Raw genomic sequence first — 23,287 nt, forward strand, 5'->3', positions numbered from 1 at the left:
AGGTTCACTAGATTGATTCCTGGGATGACAAGGTTGTCCTATGAGGAGAGAGTGAGTAAAATGGGATCGGAGTTTAGAAGAGAGGTGATCTCATTGAAACGTATAAAATTCTTAGAGGGCTTGTCAGGGTAGATGCCGAGAGGCTGTTTCCCCTTGCTGGACAATCTAGAACTCGGGGTCATAGTCTCAAGAGATCGGCCATTTAGGACAGAGATGAGGAAAAAATTTTTCACTCAGGGTTGTCGATGCTCGTTCATTGATATATTCAAGGTTGAAATCGATAGATTTTTGGACACTAAGGGTAATGAGGGATATGGGGATAGGGCAGGAAAGTGGAGTTGTGGTGGAAGATCAGACATGATCTTATTGACTGGCAGAGTAGGCTCGAGGGGCCGTATAGCCTACTCCTGCTCCTATTTCTTATGTTCTTATGGGATGCGTCATCGTGTGCTGCACTTAACACCTCCTTGTGGTCAATAACTGAGCAAGATATACCTGGGAGCAGACGGCTTAACCAGAAACCACTATATGACATTGTGGAGAAACCACTAACATTCCAATTTACAACCATTCCATTAATCCAAAAACTCCCTAATTACAATTTGTAGACAAAAATATTGACAGCTGCAAATTAGAACTGTCGTCTTGTTTTGTTAACCATGACCTGGAATTTCCTTGGAGCTTCTCCCGCTCCACCACTGTAACTTCGCCAGAGTCGTAAACAGGGTCTCCGTCACACTTCCAGGGAACTTATAGTGGCGAAGCGTGAGCAGTTCAGAGGAAATTCCAGGCCCATGTAAACTGTATTTAGGTAATGAAGGTTTATGCTAGAGCAGATATGATTAACTATTCATAAGCTGCTATAGATGTTTATATGTTAAATTTGATATAGTTTATTTAGATTTTCAGAAAGCTTTTTTAAATAAATTAAATTAGAAATGCAGGAATAGAGTGTTGGAACACTGGACTGAATAAGAATCTAATTAAAAACCAGGAAGCAGCATACTCATAACAGATGTAACATTGGCTAGGACAAGCCACTGAATGGAATCCCAAGATGTCAGTGCTTCAATCCCTGTTGTTTCTAAACTGCATTAATTATGTGGGCTTGATTTTAAAACTTGAGTTTATTTAAAAAAAACATGTTGGGCTAGAATTTACTGTAGCCAGTGAACGAATGGCACCCACCGTCTGTTAGACTTGCCCATGCTCATTTAATTTCCTTGAGACTTTGCAGTGGAAGCTGCTGTAAGTGGAAATTGGAAACAGTGCGGTGCCTTCTACAGGGCATCTGGGATCTGTGTGAACAGGGCAAATGACTGCGTATCTCCTTAACTAATCAGATTGAAGGATTGTGAAATGAACAGCAGAGTCTGAACCAGGAAGTGTAAGTTAGAATAGTGAATTCAATGTCAATCAGTTAAAATCTCCACCAATTAAAACATGAAGGAATGAGACTCCACACTTGTAATTGTTCCTTTTCAGTGCCAGAGAGGTTGTTTAGCAGTAATTAAGACTATCATGCCGTTAGCCTCACCGTTATTTTGACAGCAAATTCTGGGCTGTTATTTCTACCGCCCAAATGCAGCTAGGGGATACTGTCAAGTGTTTGGTAAACCTTTTCTGTTTAGTAACTGTCACTGCCACCACCTCTTTATCTGGATCCAGACCATTTGGTGACCATGGCAAACAAAGGCTATATTACACCAAAACACAAGAGTTTGCCATTCAGATCAAATACCAGTAAACGTGCACACGATGTACCGGGCAATTCAGTTTAGGCATTCCATAGCAAATGCTTCAATACCCCTAGCCCTACCTCCGATTCACTAACACTTAATTCACTCACCTTGAAAATTTGCTAGGCCCTTCTCCATCTTCATCATCAAATTCCAGTCTAAGGAAAAATATATTTAAATCAAAAATTTCAATCCATTGAAGTATTAAATATAGCAAAATCTTGTAACCTATCTAATCCCCACATACTGGCCAGATGAATAGAATTATCTTTTTATACTACCCATTTACAGTCTTCTGCCGTTTCTCACCATACAATTTCAGTCATGCGGGGGTAAATGTACTGAATTTGAAACTACTACTTTAGCTAGCTTGACAAATAATTTGAATTGGTTAAAAACCATGAAATATGTCAGATAAACTATGAAAGGAACAAATGCATATAACAGTATATTTATTACTGAAGAGCTATCAATTTTGTAGCCAGTTAGTTGTTGAGTAACTCTCGCACACTCATGATAGCACACTCATTTGTAACCACATCAGTGCTACACTAAATATTGAGGCAATGTTCAAATTATGTAAGGAGTTTGAATTGAATAGTTTACCTGGTGATGTTCCAAAGATATTCTAAGTAAAATGTTTGACTTTTTTCCAGAAAGTTTCTGGCTATCAGTTGACTTTAGGATAGTGCACAACAGAAAAACATTGCTTTTGATTTTGAGCAACAAAAACCACACAAGAGACTGTGGTTTATGTTCATCTGCTTGCACCTTGCAATTATACTTCGTATGAAAAGTTGTGTTATTAGCAGTTTAAAAAAAATCATGCAAATTAACCCAATATCTACATCATTCTTTAGAATTTTTAAATTAATTATTTATAGGGCAATGAAAATACCTCAAGCATTTTAAGCACAAATTATAATCTGCACCCAGAGTTCTCAAATTTCTACCTTGACAAACACAAACATTGAACATGACCTTACAGCAACATGTTGCTTTTTAAGCTAGGCGGGTGACAATGTTATCTACAAAAATACAATTTACAATTCAATTATTAAAATTCTTGTTTTGTGAAATCATCTATAGCTTGAATTTAAACTGGGAAAAAATAGAAACAAATGAAGTGAGATATACCTAAATCCTTTGTATGTTCTTTTATAGTGACAAAAGGTTCCAGTAAACATTCCAAATGCTTTTGACAATTTTTTTTTAAATAAAAAACTAAAATCACCTATAGAAATTGAATCTTTAAATTTTATAGTTACTTTAACTTAGTTAAATAACTTTTAAATGGGTAGTTAGTTCAACTTAAATTTTCAATGTTTGTTGAGAATATGATTCATGAACCTGATTCCTCCTAAGCACAAGACCAATAATACCATGTGGTTAGCACAGACCAATTTGGAAAACTATACTCAGACAGACAGACAGACACAGACAGACACACAGCTTTAGCATCTTTTAACAGCCATTTCATTTAATTTTTCTTGAGTTTGAGCTACTCAACTTCTTTATACAATTTGGAAATTTAATTCCAATATTAAATTGAGGTGTCCCTACTATTTTTCATTGAAATCTGAATAGCCAAAATGGTATTATTTTCAAAAAGATTAGATGAGATTGGGTTGAACAAAGCAATACACAACCATTCACAACACACTCAAAATTGAACTTCCAAAGTTATTGTTTTTTTTCTAAATAGTTGTAAATTACTATCTCATGTGAAGTAATCACAAGATTAGGGCCATACAGCCCACTTAAATTAGGCGAATCAATGTTTTTAAGTCATTATTCCATCACCTCTCCAAATTCCGGTACTCATACCTGAAAATATTAGAGGATTGAAGATGATTTAACGCAGATGAATATTAAAGTACTTTACATTCACAGCTTCCTTTGAGCTGAAAGGTCTTAATTTCATAACTACCAGTTAGATAAATGAAAGCCGAAACAGCTGCATCTTTTCTTTAATCTTAATTTTGCACTTTTGTTAGACCAAGGATTACAAATGGTCAATCTCTTGCCATGCCTGAAATTTAGCCAAGCATTCACATATTGCAATGGGGAAGAATGTTTCAATTATCAACAAATAACTATCATACTTTAAATTCTAATCATTAGGTTCAGCACTACAAAAATCAAGATGATAAAAACAAATGTGTGTGCAAACAAAGACAAATTCAGATTTAAATTATTCAGTGCCAGCTGCACAAATTAAAAGGTGGCCATTACATGTGTCTCATTAATATACACTGCAGTATATACACTGACTATAAGCATAGATCAGTTGATCAAAAAATAGAATAGTTTACTTATCAGAAACCAAATCGTGCCAAGGCCACAATTTGCAAGTTCCAGAATGATAATCCTAGCAGAACAGCAACTTCCCCGGCACCGACAATGAAATCCCCTGCACTAACAATGAAACTTACTAAAGATTATGACAATGATGAAGAACAGGGTATGGATAAAATATTAAACATTTATGATCTAAACATTTAAGCACACATTAGTTAACAAAAGTATTCTGGAATATCTCCATGCTGCTGAAACAGAACCAGTCCAGCTCTGAACCTCACATTCAGTATGCTCAGCCAGTCCCACACTTGGTCAGATTAGGTATGGATCAGGCAATCAAACATGTTATACACAGCAAGAGGCCTCAAAACATCTAATGATCCTGAATTGTTGAGAAGACCAATGTGCATTTTGATAAGTACGTTTGTGGGAGGGTGGTGTTAATTGTATCTAAGTGATTTATATCAATTAGTGTTAATTGTATTCAGGTGGTATCAATTGGGGACTCTCGTATCCATTTATAGGAGGGTGCGTAATGTGGAGATGCGTAAATAAAGGCATGGAAGCAACTGAAGACCAGGCTCTAGTATTCTATTCTTCACCACCCAGCTATCCAATTTATAACATGGTAGCAGAGAATGGTTGCCTAAAGGTGGAGGTTGAAAACTATGGGGTTTTTTTGGACATAAAAAAGAAAAACTTGAAAGCCTTGTGGCCATTGTAGAAAATGGAAGAAAGCAAGTTTAAATTGTCGAGGTACGATTTCCCTCCGACGATCTGTGAGTTTGAACTGTATGACCAGTGGAAGAATGAGGTTGATATGTGGACACGGGTTACTACTCTGCCAAAGAGAAAACAAGGCATGGCCTTGGCATTGTCGCTTCCTGAACAAAGTAAAATCAGAAGTATGTTTTTTTCTAAGATGGATGCAGATCTTTTGGATAATGACGGTTTTAACTTTCTAAAAGAAATTCTGGATCAAATCTACAAGAAAAATGACCTGTTAAGTGCCTATGAGGCCTGCTCAGCATTCGATAAGATTTCAGAAAACGGACGGTCATTCAATGGAAGAGTACATCATGGACTTTAACAAATTGTACAAAAGGTTAACAAAGTTCAAACTGAGAATTCCTGGATCGATACTAGCGTTTAAATTACAAGATTGTGCTAAGGTGTCTCATATGGACAGGCAACTGGTCCTGACTGGCGTCCAGTTTTCGGAAAAGGAGACTCTGTTGGATCAAATGTCTACTGCCTTAAAGAAGTTCCTAGAGAAAGTCATTCCCTTCAGCCTTCATGGAACAAATGGGGTCTTCCACTGTGACACAAAGAACAGAAGATTCGATGTTTCTAAGTACCCCAGATACTAAACGCAGGCACCAGACCAAGTTTCAAAATTTTCAAGAGACCAGACGCAGGCGACAATATGACGGAAGTTAAAGGCAGCCAGATTGGTGATAAAAGCAGCTACAGCAAGTCCAGTTAAATCAACAGAAAACAAAATTGGGACAGTAATAATGGGCGAGTGAATCCCAGGAATGCCCAGGAAAAATCATAGATGCTTTAGATGTGACTCTATATCATTATGAGGCAAATTGCCCAGCGCGAACACAAAGGATCTTTGAAATGATGCATGAAGAAAGTACTTCTGAGGAAGAGGATGAAGATAATGATGAATATGAACAGATTATACTGGTCACAAAGAGTTTTAATCCTGTGATGAATGTATTAGTCGCGGATTCCTTTAATTGTGCAGTGTTAGATAGTATATGTACTTCAACTGTACGCGGGGTAGGTTGGTTAAACCGTTATCTTGATCAGTGAGGATCAACGCAAGGTTAAAGAATATAAAAGTTCTACATGTTTTAGGTTTGGAGATGACAACACCTTGAGGTCACTCAAGAGAGTGGTAATTCCATGTAAGATAGCTGGAGTAAGCCATTTTATAAGTACGGATGTAGTCTCTATTGAGATACCTATGCTTTAGGGTAAACCTTCCATGAAAAAGGCAAAAATTGAACTTGACATGGAACACGATGAGGCAATCATTTTTGGGAAATCAGCTGATTTGCAGTTTACCCAGTCAGGGCATTGTCATATCCCCTTGATAAAATCTGATGTTTCTCATCAGCGTGTTACACAAGTATTAATGGCATCAAGTGATAAGGATGAGCGAGAAAAAAATCAAATTGTCTTGAAGTTACTTAGGTAATTTGCCCACCCTACTTGTCAACGTTTAAAAATCCTGCTTAAAGATGCAGGTGTAGTTGATGAGTATACGAGGCTCATAGAAGGGATTAGTGAGAAGTGTGACATTTGCAAGAAGTATAGACGGGCGCCCCCATATCCTATTGTAAGTGTTCCGTTAGCATGTGACTTTAACGAGGTAGTTGCCATGGATCTAAACGTATGGGACAAAGATAGAAATGTTTTCAACTTACATTTTATTGACCTGGCTACAAGATTTTGTATAATATACTAATATATAGTAAGGAGAAGGTTATTCTGGATATAATTCTGGAAAAATGGATAGGGACTGGACTTGGGACACCAGCAAAGTTTTTGATCGATAATGGAGGTGAATTCGCTAATGCAGAGTTCAGAGATATGTGTGAGAATATGAATATAATTGTCATGAACACAGCAGCTGTGAACCCTTTTAGCAATGTTCTTTGTGAAAGGGATCATGCTGTGATTGATAGCATGGTACATAAAATTTTGACTGATCGAACAGAGTGTAAATTGTCAACTGCCCCAGCATAGGCAGTTCATGCAAAGAATTCTCTTCAGATAGTTGGAGGATATAGTCCGTACCAACTAGTCAATGGGTGCAACCCCAAATTACCTTGTTCTTTAGTGATAATCCTCCTGCTCTAGAAGGTACAACAATTACTGCCATTTTTTCTGAGCATTTAAATGCTATGCATGCAGGGAGACAGGCTTTTATCAAGGCTGAGGTATCAGAGAAAATTCATAGAGCGCTGAGGCATCATGTTAGACCATTTGAGACAGAGTTCAGTTCAGGAGATTTGGTATACTATAAAAGGGAGGGTCATAGGGAATGGAAAGGCCCTGGTAAGGTAATAGGTCGTGATGGTAAGACAGTAATTGTCCAACATGGCAATCAAACTGTTACGGTTCATTCCTCACAATTAATTGCAATTATTTATAAAATCTCAGACTCGAATGGGGTAAAAGAGTGGAGAGTACGAAAGCAGAGTACAAGTAGTGATAGGGAGTCCAGGAGTGAATCTCACGTCAGAAAACTATCGCAAACTAGAGATGAATAACTGAGATCTCGCAGTAGTAGTCCCGATGGATATCGAAGTGGAAGTAAAAGATGCAGCTCGACTAGATCAAACAATGAAACAAAGACCACAGAACAGTATGAAACAGAACGAGAAGCAGAAGTCCTGATAATTGTAAGGTTTTGGTGGCTGCCAATAAACTTGAGGTTAAACAAATGAGAGGCAAAACAAGGGGAGTTAGGTAGTTGGAAAGAATTTGGAATTTATTCTGATGTAACAGATAAGCGTCAACCAGCTTTGTCGCATAGATGGGTTTGTACTGAAAAAGTCCTTGCAAATGGGACTTATAATGCTAAAGCAAGGTTGGTAGCGAGGGGTTTTGAAGAGAAACTGAGTGATACAGATGTTTGAGTGGATTCTCCCACTGCTGGAAAGGTAATCTTAAAAAATCTTTTTGGCTGTTTTGGCAACATAAAAATGGGAGTGTAGGTCAACTGACATAAAAGCCGCATTTCTGCAGGGCGACACTTTTCAGAGAGAAGTGTTTCTGAAACCACCTGAAGAGGCAGCAGATGCGGAAGGAAAACTATGGCCTGAATGATGCTTCCAAGGTATAGTATTTTTCGGTGAGATCTGCTTTGCTGAAAATAGGTTGTGTTCAAGTGAAAGCAGATCCCACAATGTTTTATTGGTACCATAACGGGAATCTTTCCGGCATCTTCATGATGTATGTTGAGGATTTCTTATGGGGTGGTACTGTGGAATTTAAGAAATTTGTCATTAAGATTAGAGTAGAATTTAAAATTGGGAGTCAGGCCTGTGGGGCTTTTAAATATATTGGTTTAGATATTAAGCAAAGTGGGTCTGGTATAACTTTAAATCAACAGTCCTATTTAAAAGTGTTACTCCCATCCCAGTTAATCGCACTGGTCATCACAGAAAGGTGATGTTATATCTAAAAGAAGATACAGAGCAATTACGAAGCTTGAAGCTTGATTGATTGGTCAGTTGAGCTGGTTGTGCACTCAGACTAGACCAGATGCTAGTTTGGATGTGTTGGAGTTAAGTACTTCAATGAAACACCCCGGAGTAGAGAATGTTTAACGGGCAAATAAAACATTATGAAAATTAAATGTGTGCTTAAGTTCCCATCCTTAGACCCAAAGCAAATGAAGCTAGTTATCTTTAGTGGTGGGTATTCTAGTGCAGCTGGTTTCATAGTGTTTCTTATGGATGAGAATGAGAAATGTTGTCCTTTTCTTAGCTTGGGAAGCTAAGAAAATAAAAAGGGTTGTTAAAAGTTCTCTGGCTGCTGAAACACTGGCTCTTGTAGATGTAATGGATATGGGATTCTATTTGGCAATATCTTGAGTGACATCCTGTACAATGGGAGTACTGAAGCTAGTATACCCATTGAATGTTATGTAGACAATCGTTCATTGTAGGATATTGTACTCTTTACAAAAAATGTGACTGAGAAAAGATTACGGATTGACCTTGCTGGCTTGAAACAAATGCTGGAGAGAAAGGAAATCTCTAAAATTAAAGGGGTGGATTCAAGCCATTAACTGTCAGATTGTTTTGCTAAAAGAAGTACACGTACAAAAAAATTATAAGGGGTCCTGGAGAAGAGTTGCCTCACAATGTAATGCTTTGAATAGTATAAGCTATACAGAGTACGGAAGTTTCTAATTTTTGAAATTTTGTTTGTATTGTATAAAGTTTATTTTTTTAAAATTTTATTTAAAAGAGAAGGGAATCTGTTAATTGTATCTAAGTGATTTATATCATTAGTGTTAATTGTATTCAGGTGGTGGGTATCAATTGGGGACTCTCGTATCCATTTATAGGAGGGTGTGCTTTTTTTCGTTCATGGGATGTGGGCGTCACTGGCGAGGCCAGCATTTATTGCCCATCCCTGATTGCCCTCGAGAAGGTGGTGGTGAGCCACCTTCTTGAACCGCTGCAGTCCGTGTGGTGAAGGTTCTCACACAGTGCTGTTAGGAAGGGAGTTCCAGGATTTTGACCCAGCGACGATGAAGGAACGGCGATATATTTCCAAGTCGGGATGGTGTGTGACTTGGAGGGGAACGTGCAGGTGGTGTTGTTCCCATGTGCCTGCTGCTCTTGTCCTTCTAGGTGGTAGAGGTCGCGGGTTTGCGAGGTGCTGTCGAAGCAGCCTTGGCGAGTTGCTGCAGTGCATCCTGTGGATGGTACACACTGCAGCCACTGTGCGCCGGTGGTGAAGGGAGTGAATGTTTAGGGTGGTGGATGGGGTGCCAATCAAGCAGGCTGTTTTGTCCTGGATGGTGTCGAGCTTCATCCCAGCAAGTGGAGAGTATTCCATCACGCTCCTGACTTTTGCCTTGTAGATGGTGGAAAGGCTTTGGGGAGTCAGGAGGTGAGTCACTCGCCACAGAATACCCAGCCTCTGACCTGCTCTTGCAGCCACAGTATTTATATGGCTGGTCCAGTTAAGTTTCTGGTCAATGGTGACCCCCAGGATGTTGATGGTGGGGGATTCGGCGATGGTAATGCCATTGAATGTCATGGGGAGGTGGTTAGACACTCTCTTGTTGGAGATGGTCATTGCCTGGCACTTGTCTGGCGCGAATGTTACTTGCCACTTATCAGCCCAAGCCTGGATGTTGTCCAGGTCTTGCTGCATGCGGGCTCAGACTGCTTCATTATTTGAGGGGTTGCGAATGAAACTGAACACTCTGCAATCATCAGCTAACATCCCCATTTCTGACCTTATGATGGAGGGAAGATCATTGATGAAGCAGCTGAAGATGGTTGGGCCTAGGACACTGCCCTGAGGAACTCCTGCAGCAATGCCCTGGGGCTGAGATGATTGGCCTCCAACAACCACTACCATCTTCCTTTGTGCTAGGTATGATTCCAGCCACTGGAGAGTTTTCACCCTGATTCCCATTGATTTCAATTTTACTAGGGCTCCTTGGTGCCACACTCGGTCAAATGCTGCCTTAATGTCAAGGGCAGTCACTCTCACCTCACCTCTGGAATTCAGCTCTTTTGTCCATGTTTGGACCAAGGCTGTAATGAGGTCTGGAGCCGAGCGGTCCTGGCGGAACCCAAACTGAGCATCGGTGAGCAGGTTATTGGTGAGTAAGTGCCGCTTGATAGCACTGTCGACGACACCTTCCATCACTTTGCTGATGATTGAGAGTAGACTGATGGGGCGGTAATTGGCCGGATTGGATTTGTCCTGCTTTTTGTGGACAGGACATACCTGGGCAATTTTCCACATTGTCGGGTAGATGCCAGTGTTGTAGCTGTACTGGAACAGCTTGGCTAGAGGTGCAGCTAGTTCTGGAGCACAAGTCTTCAGCACTACAGCCGGGATGTTGTCAGGGCCCATAGCCTTTGCTGTATCCAGTGCACTCAGCCATTTCTTGATATCACATGGAGTGAATCGAATTGGCTGAAGACTGGCTTCTGAGATGGTGGAGATATCGGGAGGAGGCCGAGATGGATCATCCACTCGACACTTCTGGCTGAAGATGGTTGCAAACGCTTCAGCCTTGTCTTTTGCACTCACATGCTGGACTCCGCCATCATTGAGGATGGGGATGTTTGCAGAGCCTCCTCCTCCCGTTAGTTGTTTAATTGTCCACCATCATTCACGACTGGATGTGGCAGGACTGCAGAGCTTTGATCTGATCTGTTGGTTGTGGAATCGCTTAGCTCTGTCTATAGCATGTTGCTTCCGCTGTTTAGTATGCATGTAGTCCTGAGTTGTAGCTTCACCAGGTTGGCACCTCATTTTTCGGTACGCCTGGTGCTGCTCCTGGCATGCTCTTCTGCACTCCTCACTGAACCAGGGTTGATCCCCTGGCTTGTTGGTAATGGTAGAGTGAGGAATATGCCAGGCCATGAGGTTACAGATTGTGCTGGAATACAATTCTGTTGCTGCTGATGGCCCACAGCGCCTCATGGATGCCCAGTTTTGAGCTGCTAGATCTGTTCTGAATCTATCCCATTTAGCACGGTGGTAGTGCCACACAACACGTTGGATGGTGTCCTCAGTGCGAAGACGGGACTTCGTCTCCACGAGGACTGTGCGGTGGTCACTCCTACCAATACTGTCATGGATAGATGCATTTGCAACAGGTAGATTGGTGAGGACGAGGTCAAGAAAGTTTTTCCCTCATGTTGGTTCGCTCACCACCTGCCGCAGGCCCAGTCTGGCAGCTATGTCCTTCAGGACTCGGCCAGCTCGGTCAGTAGTGGTGCTACTGAGCCACTCTTGGTGATGGACACTGAAGTCCCCCACCCAGAGTACATTTTGTGCCCATGCTACCCCAAGTGCTTACTCCATGTGGTGCTCAACATGGAGGAGGACTGATTCATCAGCTGAGGGAGGGCGGTAGGTGGTAATCAGCAGGAGGTTTCCTTGCCCATGTTTGACCTGATGCCATGAGATTTCATGGGGTCCAGACTCTGGACCCCATGGGCCACTCCCTCCTGACTGTATATCACTGTACCGCCACCTCTGGTGGGTCTGTCCTGCCGGTGGGACAGGACATACCCAGGGATGGTGATGGAAGAGTCTGGGACATTGGCTGAAAGGTATGATTCTGAGAGTATGGCTGGCTATGTCAGGCTGTTGCTTGACTAGTCTGTGGGACAGCTCTCCCAATTTTGGCACAAGTCCCCAGATGTTAGTGAGGAGGACTTTGCAGGGTTGACTGGGCTTGGTTTGCCAGTGTCGTGTCCAGTGCCTAGTGGTCCAATGCCGGGTGGTCTGTCTGGTTTTATTCTTATGATTTTTTGTAGCGAGATTTTACAACTGAGTGGCTTGCTGGGCCATTTTAGAGGGCAATTAAGAATCAACCACATTGCTGTGGGTCTGGAGTCACATATAGGCCAGAGCGGGTAAGGACGGCAGGTTTCCTCCCCTAAAGGACATTAGTGAACCAGATGGGTTTTTACGACAATCTGGTAGCTTCATGGCCACCATTACTGATACTAGTATTTTAATTCCAGATTTTTATTTAACTAATTGAATTTAATTAATTGAATTTAAATTCCCCAGCTGCCGTGGCGGGATTTGAACGCATGACTCCGGATTATTAGTGTAATGTGGAGCTGAGTGAATAAAGGCTTGGAACGAACTGAAGAACAGGCTCTAGTATTCTATCCTTCACTACCTGGCTATCCAATTTATTACGAGTGAGTGAGTGTATACGATGATTCTGGTCTCTAGCAATCTCAGACAAAGTAATGGGAATAGAGGAGAGATCACATCCAAAAACTGGAACTGCTTTTTCTCTTTTTTGACACTGACTGACTGACTGACCTGTGCATTTCCAAAATTTTCATTTTAGTCTCAAAATAAAAATAAAATTCCAGTTTTTGATCCCAGCCAAATAAAAAATCCAAACTTTGAAAGTAATTGTTCAACATGTATTTTATATTGTAGATACGATTCTTCAATAAAACTCAAAACTTTTTTAATGCTAATGAAATTCAGGTTTGAGATTGTGCGCCGTTAGCAAATATGAAACAAGCACAGAAGGTGACTTTAGTTAAGCAACAGTGACATTAGCGAGTACCGGCTGCCAAGATTTTGATGAATTGAAGAGAAAGCCATTTAATGCAAAGATCGATAGACAGAGACAGCGGCTGACTTTAGCAGTCCTGTCACTCCTAACATCAGAATTACAGCAAAATGATAAGATTAATAGGTTACAGATTTGTTCCACACTGATAGAGGTAATCTTTTTAGAATCCGCTGGCTGTAATTTAATAGATTCAAAAATACAAAAAATGAAACTTTACTATATAATCTATAAACTAGAAACTAAATTGTGATTTAAGGTTCAAAATAATTATTTGGAAAGGAGGAATGATTTTTTTTTTTAAAAGGTTTGTAATTTTTTCCCCCACTGATTTACTTATGTAACTCCTGGGCCTCCGACTGACAGGACATATGGGCGGCTGTATGGTCCGTCAATGTCAGTACTCGTCCAACCAGTAGAGGGTGCCAGACAACAGTTAATTTTCCACTTATCCTATGAGTTGGCACCTCACCTTCGCTGTGAATGATGCTCAAGATGAGGTTATTGTGGTAGGAAAGGACAAATACTAAGGGCGCAAAATACATATACCTATGACACAACAACCCACCTTTCTCATTCTAGGTTACGTTTGTTATAGTAACAAAAAAAAAGAAAACAAGTAATTCAAGTTGTGATGATCCAACCTGGAAGCCAGAAATCTACACGGGTCTACAATTGTCCTCACACTTATCTGGATTTTTCCCTTCCGACCATAACCCCACAGGGAGTAATTCAGCAGCAGCCTTAAAGGAGCAGCTAAATTAAACATTGCTCCACTGTAGCAGCTAAATATAACAGTGCTCCAGACTATCCATTAGCAATGCGTCAGGAGATTCACTTATACAGACGATCTCCTGGGAAGAAAGCTCTGTTTTGTAACAATAAAGGCATTATGTATCAGGATTTATGCTGACTGAGTCAGTCAAATTCTGTTTTTATTACATGGGATTTTAACTAGTATTTTTGGGAATTAAATTCTGCAATTTTGACAGCTTTCCATGAAAACTGTAAATGAGTGACCTGAATCAGAACTATAGAAGTTTACAGCACAGAAGGAGGCCATTCAGCCCATTGTGTCTGTGCCAGCACTTTGCTAGAACAATCCAAATCTACTCCCAATGCCCCACACTCTTCCCATAGGCTTGTATTTTTTTCTACTTCACTTAAAAGCATCAGTAGTCCCTGCCTCAATCCATCCATCCATCCTTCCCCGCCTCAATCCATCCATCCATCCTTCCCCGCCTCAAACCATCCATCCATCCTTCCCCGCCTCAATCCATCCATCCATCCTTCCCCGCCTCAATCCATCCATCCATCCTTCCCCGCCTCAATCCATCCATCCATCCTTCCCCGCCTCAATCCATCCATCCATCCTTCCCCGCCTCAATCCATCCATCCATCCTTCCCCGCCTCAATCCATCCATCCATCCTTCCCCGCCTCAATCCATCCATCCATCCTTCCCCGCCTCAATCCATCCATCCATCCTTCCTCGCCTCAATCCATCCATCCATCCTTCCCCGCCTCAATCCATCCATCCATCCTTCCCCGCCTCAATCCATCCATCCATCCTTCCCCGCCTCAATCCATCCATCCATCCTTCCCCGCCTCAATCCATCCATCCATCCTTCCCCGCCTCAATCCATCCATCCATCCTTCCCCGCCTCAATCCATCCATCCATCCTTCCCCGCCTCAATCCATCCATCCATCCTTCCCCTCCTCAATCAATCAATCCATCCTTCCCCTCCTCAATCAATCAATCCATCCTTCCCCTCCTCAATCAATCAATCCATCCTTCCCCTCCTCAATCAATCAATCCATCCTTCCCCTCCTCAATCAATCAATCCATCCTTCCCCGCCTCAATCAATCCATCCTTCCCCTCCTCAATCAATCAATCCATCCTTCCCCGCCTCAATCAATCCATCCATCCTTCCCCGCCTCAATCCATCCATCCATCCTTCCCCGCCTCAATCCATCCATCCATCCTTCCCCGCCTCAATCCATCCATCCATCCTTCCCCGCCTCAATCCATCCATCCATCCTTCCCCGCCTCAATCCATCCATCCATCCTTCCCCGCCTCAATCAATCCATCCTTCCCCGCCTCAATCAATCCATCCTTCCCCGCCTCAATCAATCCATCCTTCCCCGCCTCAATCAATCCATCCTTCCCCTCCTCAATCAATCAATCCTTCCCCTCCTCAATCAATCCATCCTTCCCCTCCTCAATCAATCCATCCTTCCCCTCCTCAATCAATCCATCCTTCCTTCCCCTCCTCAATCAATCCATCCTTCCTTCCCCTCCTCAATCAATCAATCCATCCATCCTTCCCCTCCTCAATCAATCAATCCATCCTTCCCCGCCTCAATCAATCAATCCATCCTTCCCGGCCTCAATCAATCAATCCATCCTTCCCGGCCTCAATCAATCCATCCATCCTTCCCGGCCTCAATCAATCCATCCATCCTTCCCCGCCTCAATCAATCCAACAACCTTCTATGTGAAGAAATTTCTCCCAACTTCGCTCTTCCCTTTCTCTGATAATTTTGAATTGATGAACTCCCCAACCAAGGGAAATAATCTTTCCTTATTCATTCTATCAAAATGTTTCAAAAGTTTAAAAACTGCTATTAAATTTGATATATATTAATGGCCTGGACTCAGTATGCAGGGCATAATTTCAAAGTTTGCAGATGACACAAAGCTTGAAAATGTAGAAAACAGTGAGGAGGATAGTAGCAGACCTCAGGAGGACATAGGCAGACTGGAGAAATGGGCAGACACATAGTAGATGAAATCTAATGCAGAGAAATGTGAAGTGATGCAATTTGGCAGGGAAAATGAAGAGGCATAGGAACACAGGAACAGGAGTAGGCCATTTAGCCCCTCAAACCTGTTCCGCCATTCAATGAGATCATGGCTGATCTGTGACCTAACTCCATATACCTGCTATAGCCCCATATCCCTTAATACCTTTGGTTAACAAAAATCTATCAATCTCAGATTTAAAATTAACAACTGAGCTAGCATCAACTGAGGTTTGTGGAAGACAGTTCCAAACTTCACTCCTGGAAGTCCTGGCTCTAATTTTTAAGCTATGTCCTCTATTCCTAGACTCCCCAACCAGCGGAAATAGTTTCTCTCTATCTACCCTATCAGTTCCCCTTAATATCTTGAAAATTTCCATCCCATCACCCCTTAATCTTCTAAATTCCAGGGAATACAACTTTAGTTTGTGTAATCTCGCCTCGGAGTCCAGGTAACCCTTGGAGTCCAGGTATAATTCTAGTAAATCTACGCTGCACTCCCTCCAAGGCCAATATATCCTTCCTAAGGTGCAGTGTCCAGAACTGAACACAGTACTCCAGATGTAGTCTAACCAGGGCTTTGCTTAGCTGCAGCATAACTTCTATCCCCTTGCAGCATAAACTAATTGGTACAATTTTAAAAGGAGTGCAGGAACAGAGAGCACTGGGGGCATATGTACATGTATCTTTGAAGGTGGCAGAACAAGTTGATGAAGTTTTTCAAAAAGCATATGGTATCCTTGGCTTTTTAACAGAGGCATAGAGTACAAAAGCAAAGAAATTATGCTAAAACTTTATAAATCACTGGTTAGACCTCAGCTAGAGTATTGTGTCCAATTCTGGGCACCACACTTTAGAAAGGACATCAAGGCCTTGGAGAGAGTGCAGAGGAAATTTATTTGAATGGTAACATGGATAAGGGACTTCAGTTATGTCCAGAGACTGAAGAAGCTTGGATTGTCCTTATAACAGAGAAGGTTAAAGGGAGATTTAATTAAGGTGTTCAAAATTATGAGGGATTTTGATAGTAGATGGGGAGAAACTGTTTTCACTGGCAGGAGGGTTAGTAACTAGAGGAGACAGATCTAAAATAATTGGCAAAAGGGCCAGGGGAAATATGAGGAGAATTTTATTTCCACTCAGCGAATTGTTATGATCTGGAATGCAATGCCTGAAAGGGTGGTGGAAGCAGATCCAATGGTAACTTTCAAAAGGGAATTGAATCTCTACTTAAAAATGAAACATTTGCAGAGCTATGGGGAAAGAGCAGGGGAATGGGTCTAATTGGTAGCTCTTTCAGAGAGCCGGCACAGGCATGATGGGCCGAATGGCCTCCTTCCCTGCTGTATGATTACTTGCATTCTCCTCTTAGCCTCCTCTGATCCAGTGAGAATAGTCCCAATATCTCAAGACTCTCCTTGTAAGTATAGTTTCCCATCCCTGGCATCAGCCTGGTGAATCTATACTGGACACTTATTATAGCCATGTTAGCAGTGGCTCAATGGTAGCACTCTCACTTCTAAGTCAGAAGGTTGTGAGTTCAAGTCCCACTCCAGAGACTTGAGCACATAGTCCAGGCTGACTTTCCAGTGCAGTACTGAGGGAGTCAGATGAGATGCTAAACCGAGGCCCCATCTGCAAAAGGGTGGAGTGAACCTTCACTTCCAAGTTGCACGATTACAAGTTTTAGTCTGCTCATGGTCATGTGCACCTTTAACATATTAGCTGTGGTTCAGTGGTAGCACACTCACTTCTCAGTCAGAAGGTTGTAGGCTCCCACTCCAGAGGCTTGAGCACAAAATCTAGGCTGATATTTCAGTGATGTTCTGAGAGACTGCTGCACTGTCACAGGTGCCGTCTTTCGAATGAGACGTTAACCAAAGCCTCAGGTGGACATAAAAGATCCCAGGGTACTATTTCGAAGAAGAGCAGGGGAGTTCTCCCTGATGTCCTGGCCAATATTTATCCCTCTACCAAATCCTAACACAGATGATCTGGTCATTTATCATGATGTCATTTGCAGGTGCTTGCTGTGCGCAAATTGGCTGCCGCGTTTCCTGCATTACAGCAGTGACCACACTTCAAAAGTACTTAATTGACTGTGAAGCACTTTGGGCCATCCTGAGGTCTTGAAAGGTGCTATATAAAGGCAAGTCTTTTTTTTAAAAACTAGCCTGTCCTAAACTTTGCCCATCACCCCTGTCCTCACTGATCTACATCAGCTCCAGGACTCCAATTTAAAATTCTCATCCTCATGTTTAAATTTCTTCACAGAATTGGCCCTACCCCTTTAACATCCTCCAGCCCTACGACACCCACAAACTCTCCGTTCCTTTTACTCTGCCTCTTGTGCATCTGCCCTCCCTTCACGCCACCAGTGGCTGCCTAGGCCCCACACTCTGGAATTCACCCCGAGTCTCTCTACCTGCCAACTCCCTCTCCTCCTTTAAGATCCTCCTTAAAATCCAATTTTTTAAACCAAGCTTTTGGTTGCATCTCCTTCCATGGCTCGGCATTCAATTTTTTGATTACCCCTCTGATATTTTCTAAGTTAATGGCACAATATAAATGCAAGTCATTGTCAGACATCTGGTGCAGCTTTTGTTTTGTATTCTAAAAAATGTAGTAGGTGCATTAAACAGTGCATCTTTCCTCTTGCTAATGTTAATCGAATTTTCAAAAAAGGTTGAATTTTGAAGTCACCTAATTAGTGCACCTGCGCTTTAAGGACAGTTAGAAAAGGTAAATGTCCTAATTGCTAACACCTATGAAACAGAAAGACACACAAATAAAGAGAGAGGAGTGTCTTTCCTCATTCTAATTTGACTATTTCTAAAACAATTTGAATTTTGAAAGTAAACAAAGCCTATTTGAGGGAAACAGATAGGAAGGAAGGAAACAAGTTGCAGGTGAGACCTCTGCATTGCACTACCTGCCTTCAGGAGCAATGGTGGGGGGGGGGGGGGCAGGAAGAGGGAGGAAGATTACGGGTGATGACAGAGCAAGGAGGCAGGAAGAATGCAGGGATTGAGTGGATGGTTCAAAGCAAAAGAAGTAGGCCAGTGAGATGGTGGTAGGAAGGAGGTATTGGGAAAGTGAAGTGGTGGGGCATAATGGGAGTAAAGGCATGGGGTGGAGAAGCATAACTGACTAGGGAGGGGATGGGAAGCGAGCTCCTGAGGGACACATTTTCTCAAATGTAGCCTGCAACCATTAGTAGTTCCTTTCCCTATCACACCAGCCACTACCTCCATCCAAAATGAAGAAGCAAAAGACGAGAGAAGAGGACAGAGAGAGAATCAAAGAGAGTTAGGGATAGAGAAGAGAAAGAGGCAAAGAAATAAACAGCAATACAAAGACAACAAAAACAGGGAAAAGAGACACCATATTCTCCGACTTACAACAACTTGCATTTATATAGCACCTTTAACATAGTAAAACGTCCCAAGGTACTTCACAGGAGCGTTATCAGACAAAATTTGACACTGAGCCACAAAGAGATATTAGGACAGAGTCAAAGAGGTAGTTTTTAAAAGGTGTCTTAAAAGACAGAGGTAGAAAGGCGGAGACGTTTGGGGGGGGAATTCCAGACCTTGGGGCCTAGGCAACTGAAGGTATGACCACCAATGGTGGAGAGAAGGAAATTGGGGATGCACAAGAGGCCAGAATTGAAGGAACGCAGAGATCTCGGAGGGTTGTAGGGCTGGAGGAGATTACAGAGATAGGGAGGGGCGAGGCCATGGAGGGGTTTGAACATTAGGATGAGAATTTTAAATTCGAGATGAAGCGGGACCGGTAGCCAATGTAGGTCAGTGAGCAGAGGAACGGGACATGGTGTGTTAGGATACGGGCAGCAGAGTTCTGAATGAGCTGAAGTTTTGGAAGGCCGGCAGAGAGCGCACTGGAATTGACTTTGCACATTTGTATATTTTGCATGAGACTGACCATAGCTGATCTAGTCACTTTGAAACAGTAATCAAAGTTGCTAATACTGATTATTCATCAGTGTTACCACTAACATTTCTAGCATTAACTCTGGAAGGCAAAAGAAAATCTCAACCAATGCTTTCCTTAGGTGTTGCACAAACACAAAACCAGTTTTCACAAATGAAGTTTTGCCCCATTGTTTTACTGTAGGTGCTAAGGAACTGCTTAATTAGTATAAACTGCTGAGTATAAAAACTAGATGCAATGAGTTTTTCAATGAGATGGGATTCTATAAATTAGTCAGAATCATTCAATTCAGAATTAGGAATTGTTTATATGAATTTGATCATTGTGTAAATGTAGCTTGTTACAGTTCAGGCTTGCACTCAATACTTCCTCTCATTCTCACTGCAAAAAGCAGCTACCATAGGTAAGCCTGAATTCCCTTTGATCAGAAACTTAACCTTACCCATTTTGTGTATGGGAAATAATACACCACCAGGCAAACTATTTGTTGTAAATATGCTGTCAACCACCTCAGAAGGCACATATTATCTATCCCAGACACTTTTCATAACAGACTAAACCATTAAATAGGTTTATTCATGAATAGAGTTATTTATAGAAAAAAACAGTATAGAGGAGATATTGTTCAATTCAAAGTAGAACCCAAAGTATAGAAAAAGTTCACAACCAGTCAGGTAACTGCCTCTGAATTTCAGATGAAGTACTTCAGAAAAAACATAAGCAATTTTTTCCTCAGCAAAAGCAGAACATAATCTTTGTTGGAAATCTGTAAATGCAAGGTTACAAAGTGTAATTAGTTGCAGTGTTTCACAGTAACACAAACCAAACTGCTGGCATACAAAAATGTTTTTACAAATTTTTATATTCGTATAATCCATTTGCAGAATAGACAAACGCCACAATATTTACAAGCAATAAACAGCCTGGCATGTGGATTACCACGTTGGGTGTTTGATAAGGAACGAAAATATATATCGTTTGGGTTTGGCAAATTGACAAATAACTCTCACTAAGCACATTTTGTTCACACCTAGTTCAAAACGCCTTTAGTTTAATTGATTTTTGCTTCATAGAAGAAGCAAGCAGCCTTCTTCCTGCAGCTCACCCTAATCAATACATTAGCACATTGCTATCCTTTCAAAATTCAGACCTTGTCCAACAGCAAATATGCAAGTAGAACTGCAACCTCCATTCTGACTGTGATATTTTTAAACTGTTATGTTTAAAACTAAAATGAAAACCAAAGAAGCTATGAACAAAATGTCATCGTTATCACAGTTTTGTTGTGGTTGAATGTCAAAATGGTCAAACCTTTAAGCATGAAAATAACTCTGGATTGTCCTAAAGCTACAAAGTGTCGTTCTGCTTTATTTTTGTTTGAAAATGCCTTTAAAATTCACTTCATTCCCTTTTTTGAAGAAATTAGGCACATAAATGCAGGCTTTATCAGTTGATTTCTTAAGAGCTACATGAATATTTACCTTACATAGTCCATATGAAGTTCCCTACCGGAGAGATTCTGTTTGAGAGAACACTGTTGCCAAGGGACACAAAATGTCTGACAGTGCCAGAGACGTTTGTTTGATTCCAACAGACTTGTTTTAAGTGCTTGAAAGGGCTGCTCAGAGCTCCAACGCAACAGGTTACAAATTATTGTTACCCCGTACTTTACTACCTTTTGTATTTTGTAATTGTCCGATTTTGAAAATAAATTTGATTAGCTATTTTAGCCTGTCAAATCTGATCCGTTTAACATTTTTTACCTATCTAAAATGAATGTGGGAACACAGCATAGCAGTACCATATTTGGGATAACTGCTAATCACTGGGCCCAGGTAGTTTGAAGGTTAAAAAGCAAAGATATAGATTTTGGATGTAAGGAATGCAGTTTTCTAGTACAGAGCAGTGAAAAATTTGCAGCTACTTTTCTTTCCAATCAATGGAAGAGCACAAAGTTGGGGAAGTCAGAATGGGAACAATGCTTCAAGAGAACTTATGGAATATCAGTCAGACTTGAGGAAGTGGAGCATACTGAGTGCAGCTTCTGAAGTTCAGAACATGGTTGTCCCAGGAACAAAAGCAAAGGCCTTGATGAGGTAGGAGCGTCTGTGGTTGAAAATGAATAACAAAAGCACAGAATGGTATGAGATGAGTTACAAAAAATTAAAGGCAGCCAATGCATTTCCAGAACTAAGCAATAACCTGGATTTACAGCAATAACCTGAGTTTACTGGATGCATGGTGAGGAATTCATCACCTCCACAAACCCACACAAGGAATACTCCAGAATAGATTACTTTTTCCTGAAGCAACCACACCTACCTCCAGTCAATGGAGTGAATTAAGAGAATGTTAACATATTCAGAAATGGAATAAACTCCAACAACTGCATTCTACATCCACAATGTGCACAAATAACTTCAACTGCACAGTATTCCCCCTCTAACGAGGAGCCAGACATAGTAAAGACCCTCTCAGGGAGCAAAAACATACGGGATCAATAATATCATTTTTTATCCATTACCACCAATAAATTCCAACATTTTTTGGGACAGTGAATCAGTAAAAAAGTTATTTCCTCCCAAATTTGAAAGAAAAAAATACAGTTTTGTTACCAGGTCTGCAGTTGCATGTAAACACATCGGAGACATGCCCTGCTCACGTCATGAATGCACTATGTGCATTTCTCTGGACCTGATTTTTAGCAGGTAAAAATATGATGGGTGTGTAATTTGAATTTTTTTTTTAAGGGGGCCTGGATTTTCTTAGGTACTGCTGCGAGGAATGTATTCTTCATACTGCAGCAAACGGCAGTTTTTTCATTCCTGGATAGGTATGGAGCAAGAACAGCAATGCACAGTGTAAATAATTGTGGGTCAAATAGCTTGACTGTGCCTTTTTCTAAAAAAAAGTCATTTGTTGTTTACTTCAATTTTAGTAAAAATAACTTTCTTCCTGATTTTCTCTGAATTTGCCTGGATTTTTTGCTCCCACTGATTTTCTGCCTTTTTAAACCCAAAATAAAAACTGAAAATACCCAGAAAAGAAATTGGTAAAAAAACAGACTTCAACGATTCTCCATAATGCCCCACATTTCTAATGTTATTACTGGACAACCTAGCACAGGGGACCTGGCATCTCCACAAAGCCCACAGCTAGGAACAGAAATTTTAACCCCCCCCCCCCCCACCCAAACTTCTACACAACTGTCCTTCAAAGATCCTAAGAAACGACCCAAAATCACCTCATACTAAGTTTATTAACTACTCGAATAAAACTATAAATAAAAAGGGGAAGGAGCTGATTGGCTGGTAGCTTTGAGCGTTTCTTATTCTGTTGAGTGTTTTTTTTAAGGCTTCATTTATTTTTGTTAAGTTTAGTAAACAATCTAATAAATCGAGGTACGGCAGGGCAGCTCACACCGGTGGAATGCACAGCCTGTGCCATGTGGGAACTCCAGGACACTTCACGTGTCCTGGACAACCACAGGTGCAGGAAGCGCGTCAGCTTGAGGAGCCGGAGCTTGAGCAGCAGCAGCTGGCATCACTGCAGTGTATCAGTGAGGCTGAGAGCTACGGGGATAGCATGTTTCAGGAGGTGGTCACCCCACAGCTTAAGACAGTGCAAGCAGAGAGGGACTAGGTGACTGCCAGA

At 41.3% G+C, this 23,287-nt stretch overlaps 1 protein-coding gene across 3 annotated transcripts in view; it reads right to left on the bottom strand.

The window, feature by feature from the left end:
- The window catches only part of arnt2 (aryl-hydrocarbon receptor nuclear translocator 2), a 316,675-nt gene that overhangs the window by 278,527 nt on the left and 14,861 nt on the right, over nt 1-23,287 (bottom strand). For all 3 annotated transcript variants that reach the window (XM_067971628.1, XM_067971629.1, XM_067971630.1), the window contains exon 2: nt 1,850-1,897. In XM_067971628.1, coding sequence (XP_067827729.1) covers nt 1,850-1,897 — 48 coding nt within the window. The remainder of the gene's footprint in view (nt 1-1,849; nt 1,898-23,287) is intronic.

The sequence above is a fragment of the Heptranchias perlo genome, chromosome 34, assembly GCF_035084215.1.
Source record: "Heptranchias perlo isolate sHepPer1 chromosome 34, sHepPer1.hap1, whole genome shotgun sequence".
Taxonomy (NCBI): Eukaryota; Metazoa; Chordata; class Chondrichthyes; order Hexanchiformes; family Hexanchidae; genus Heptranchias; species Heptranchias perlo.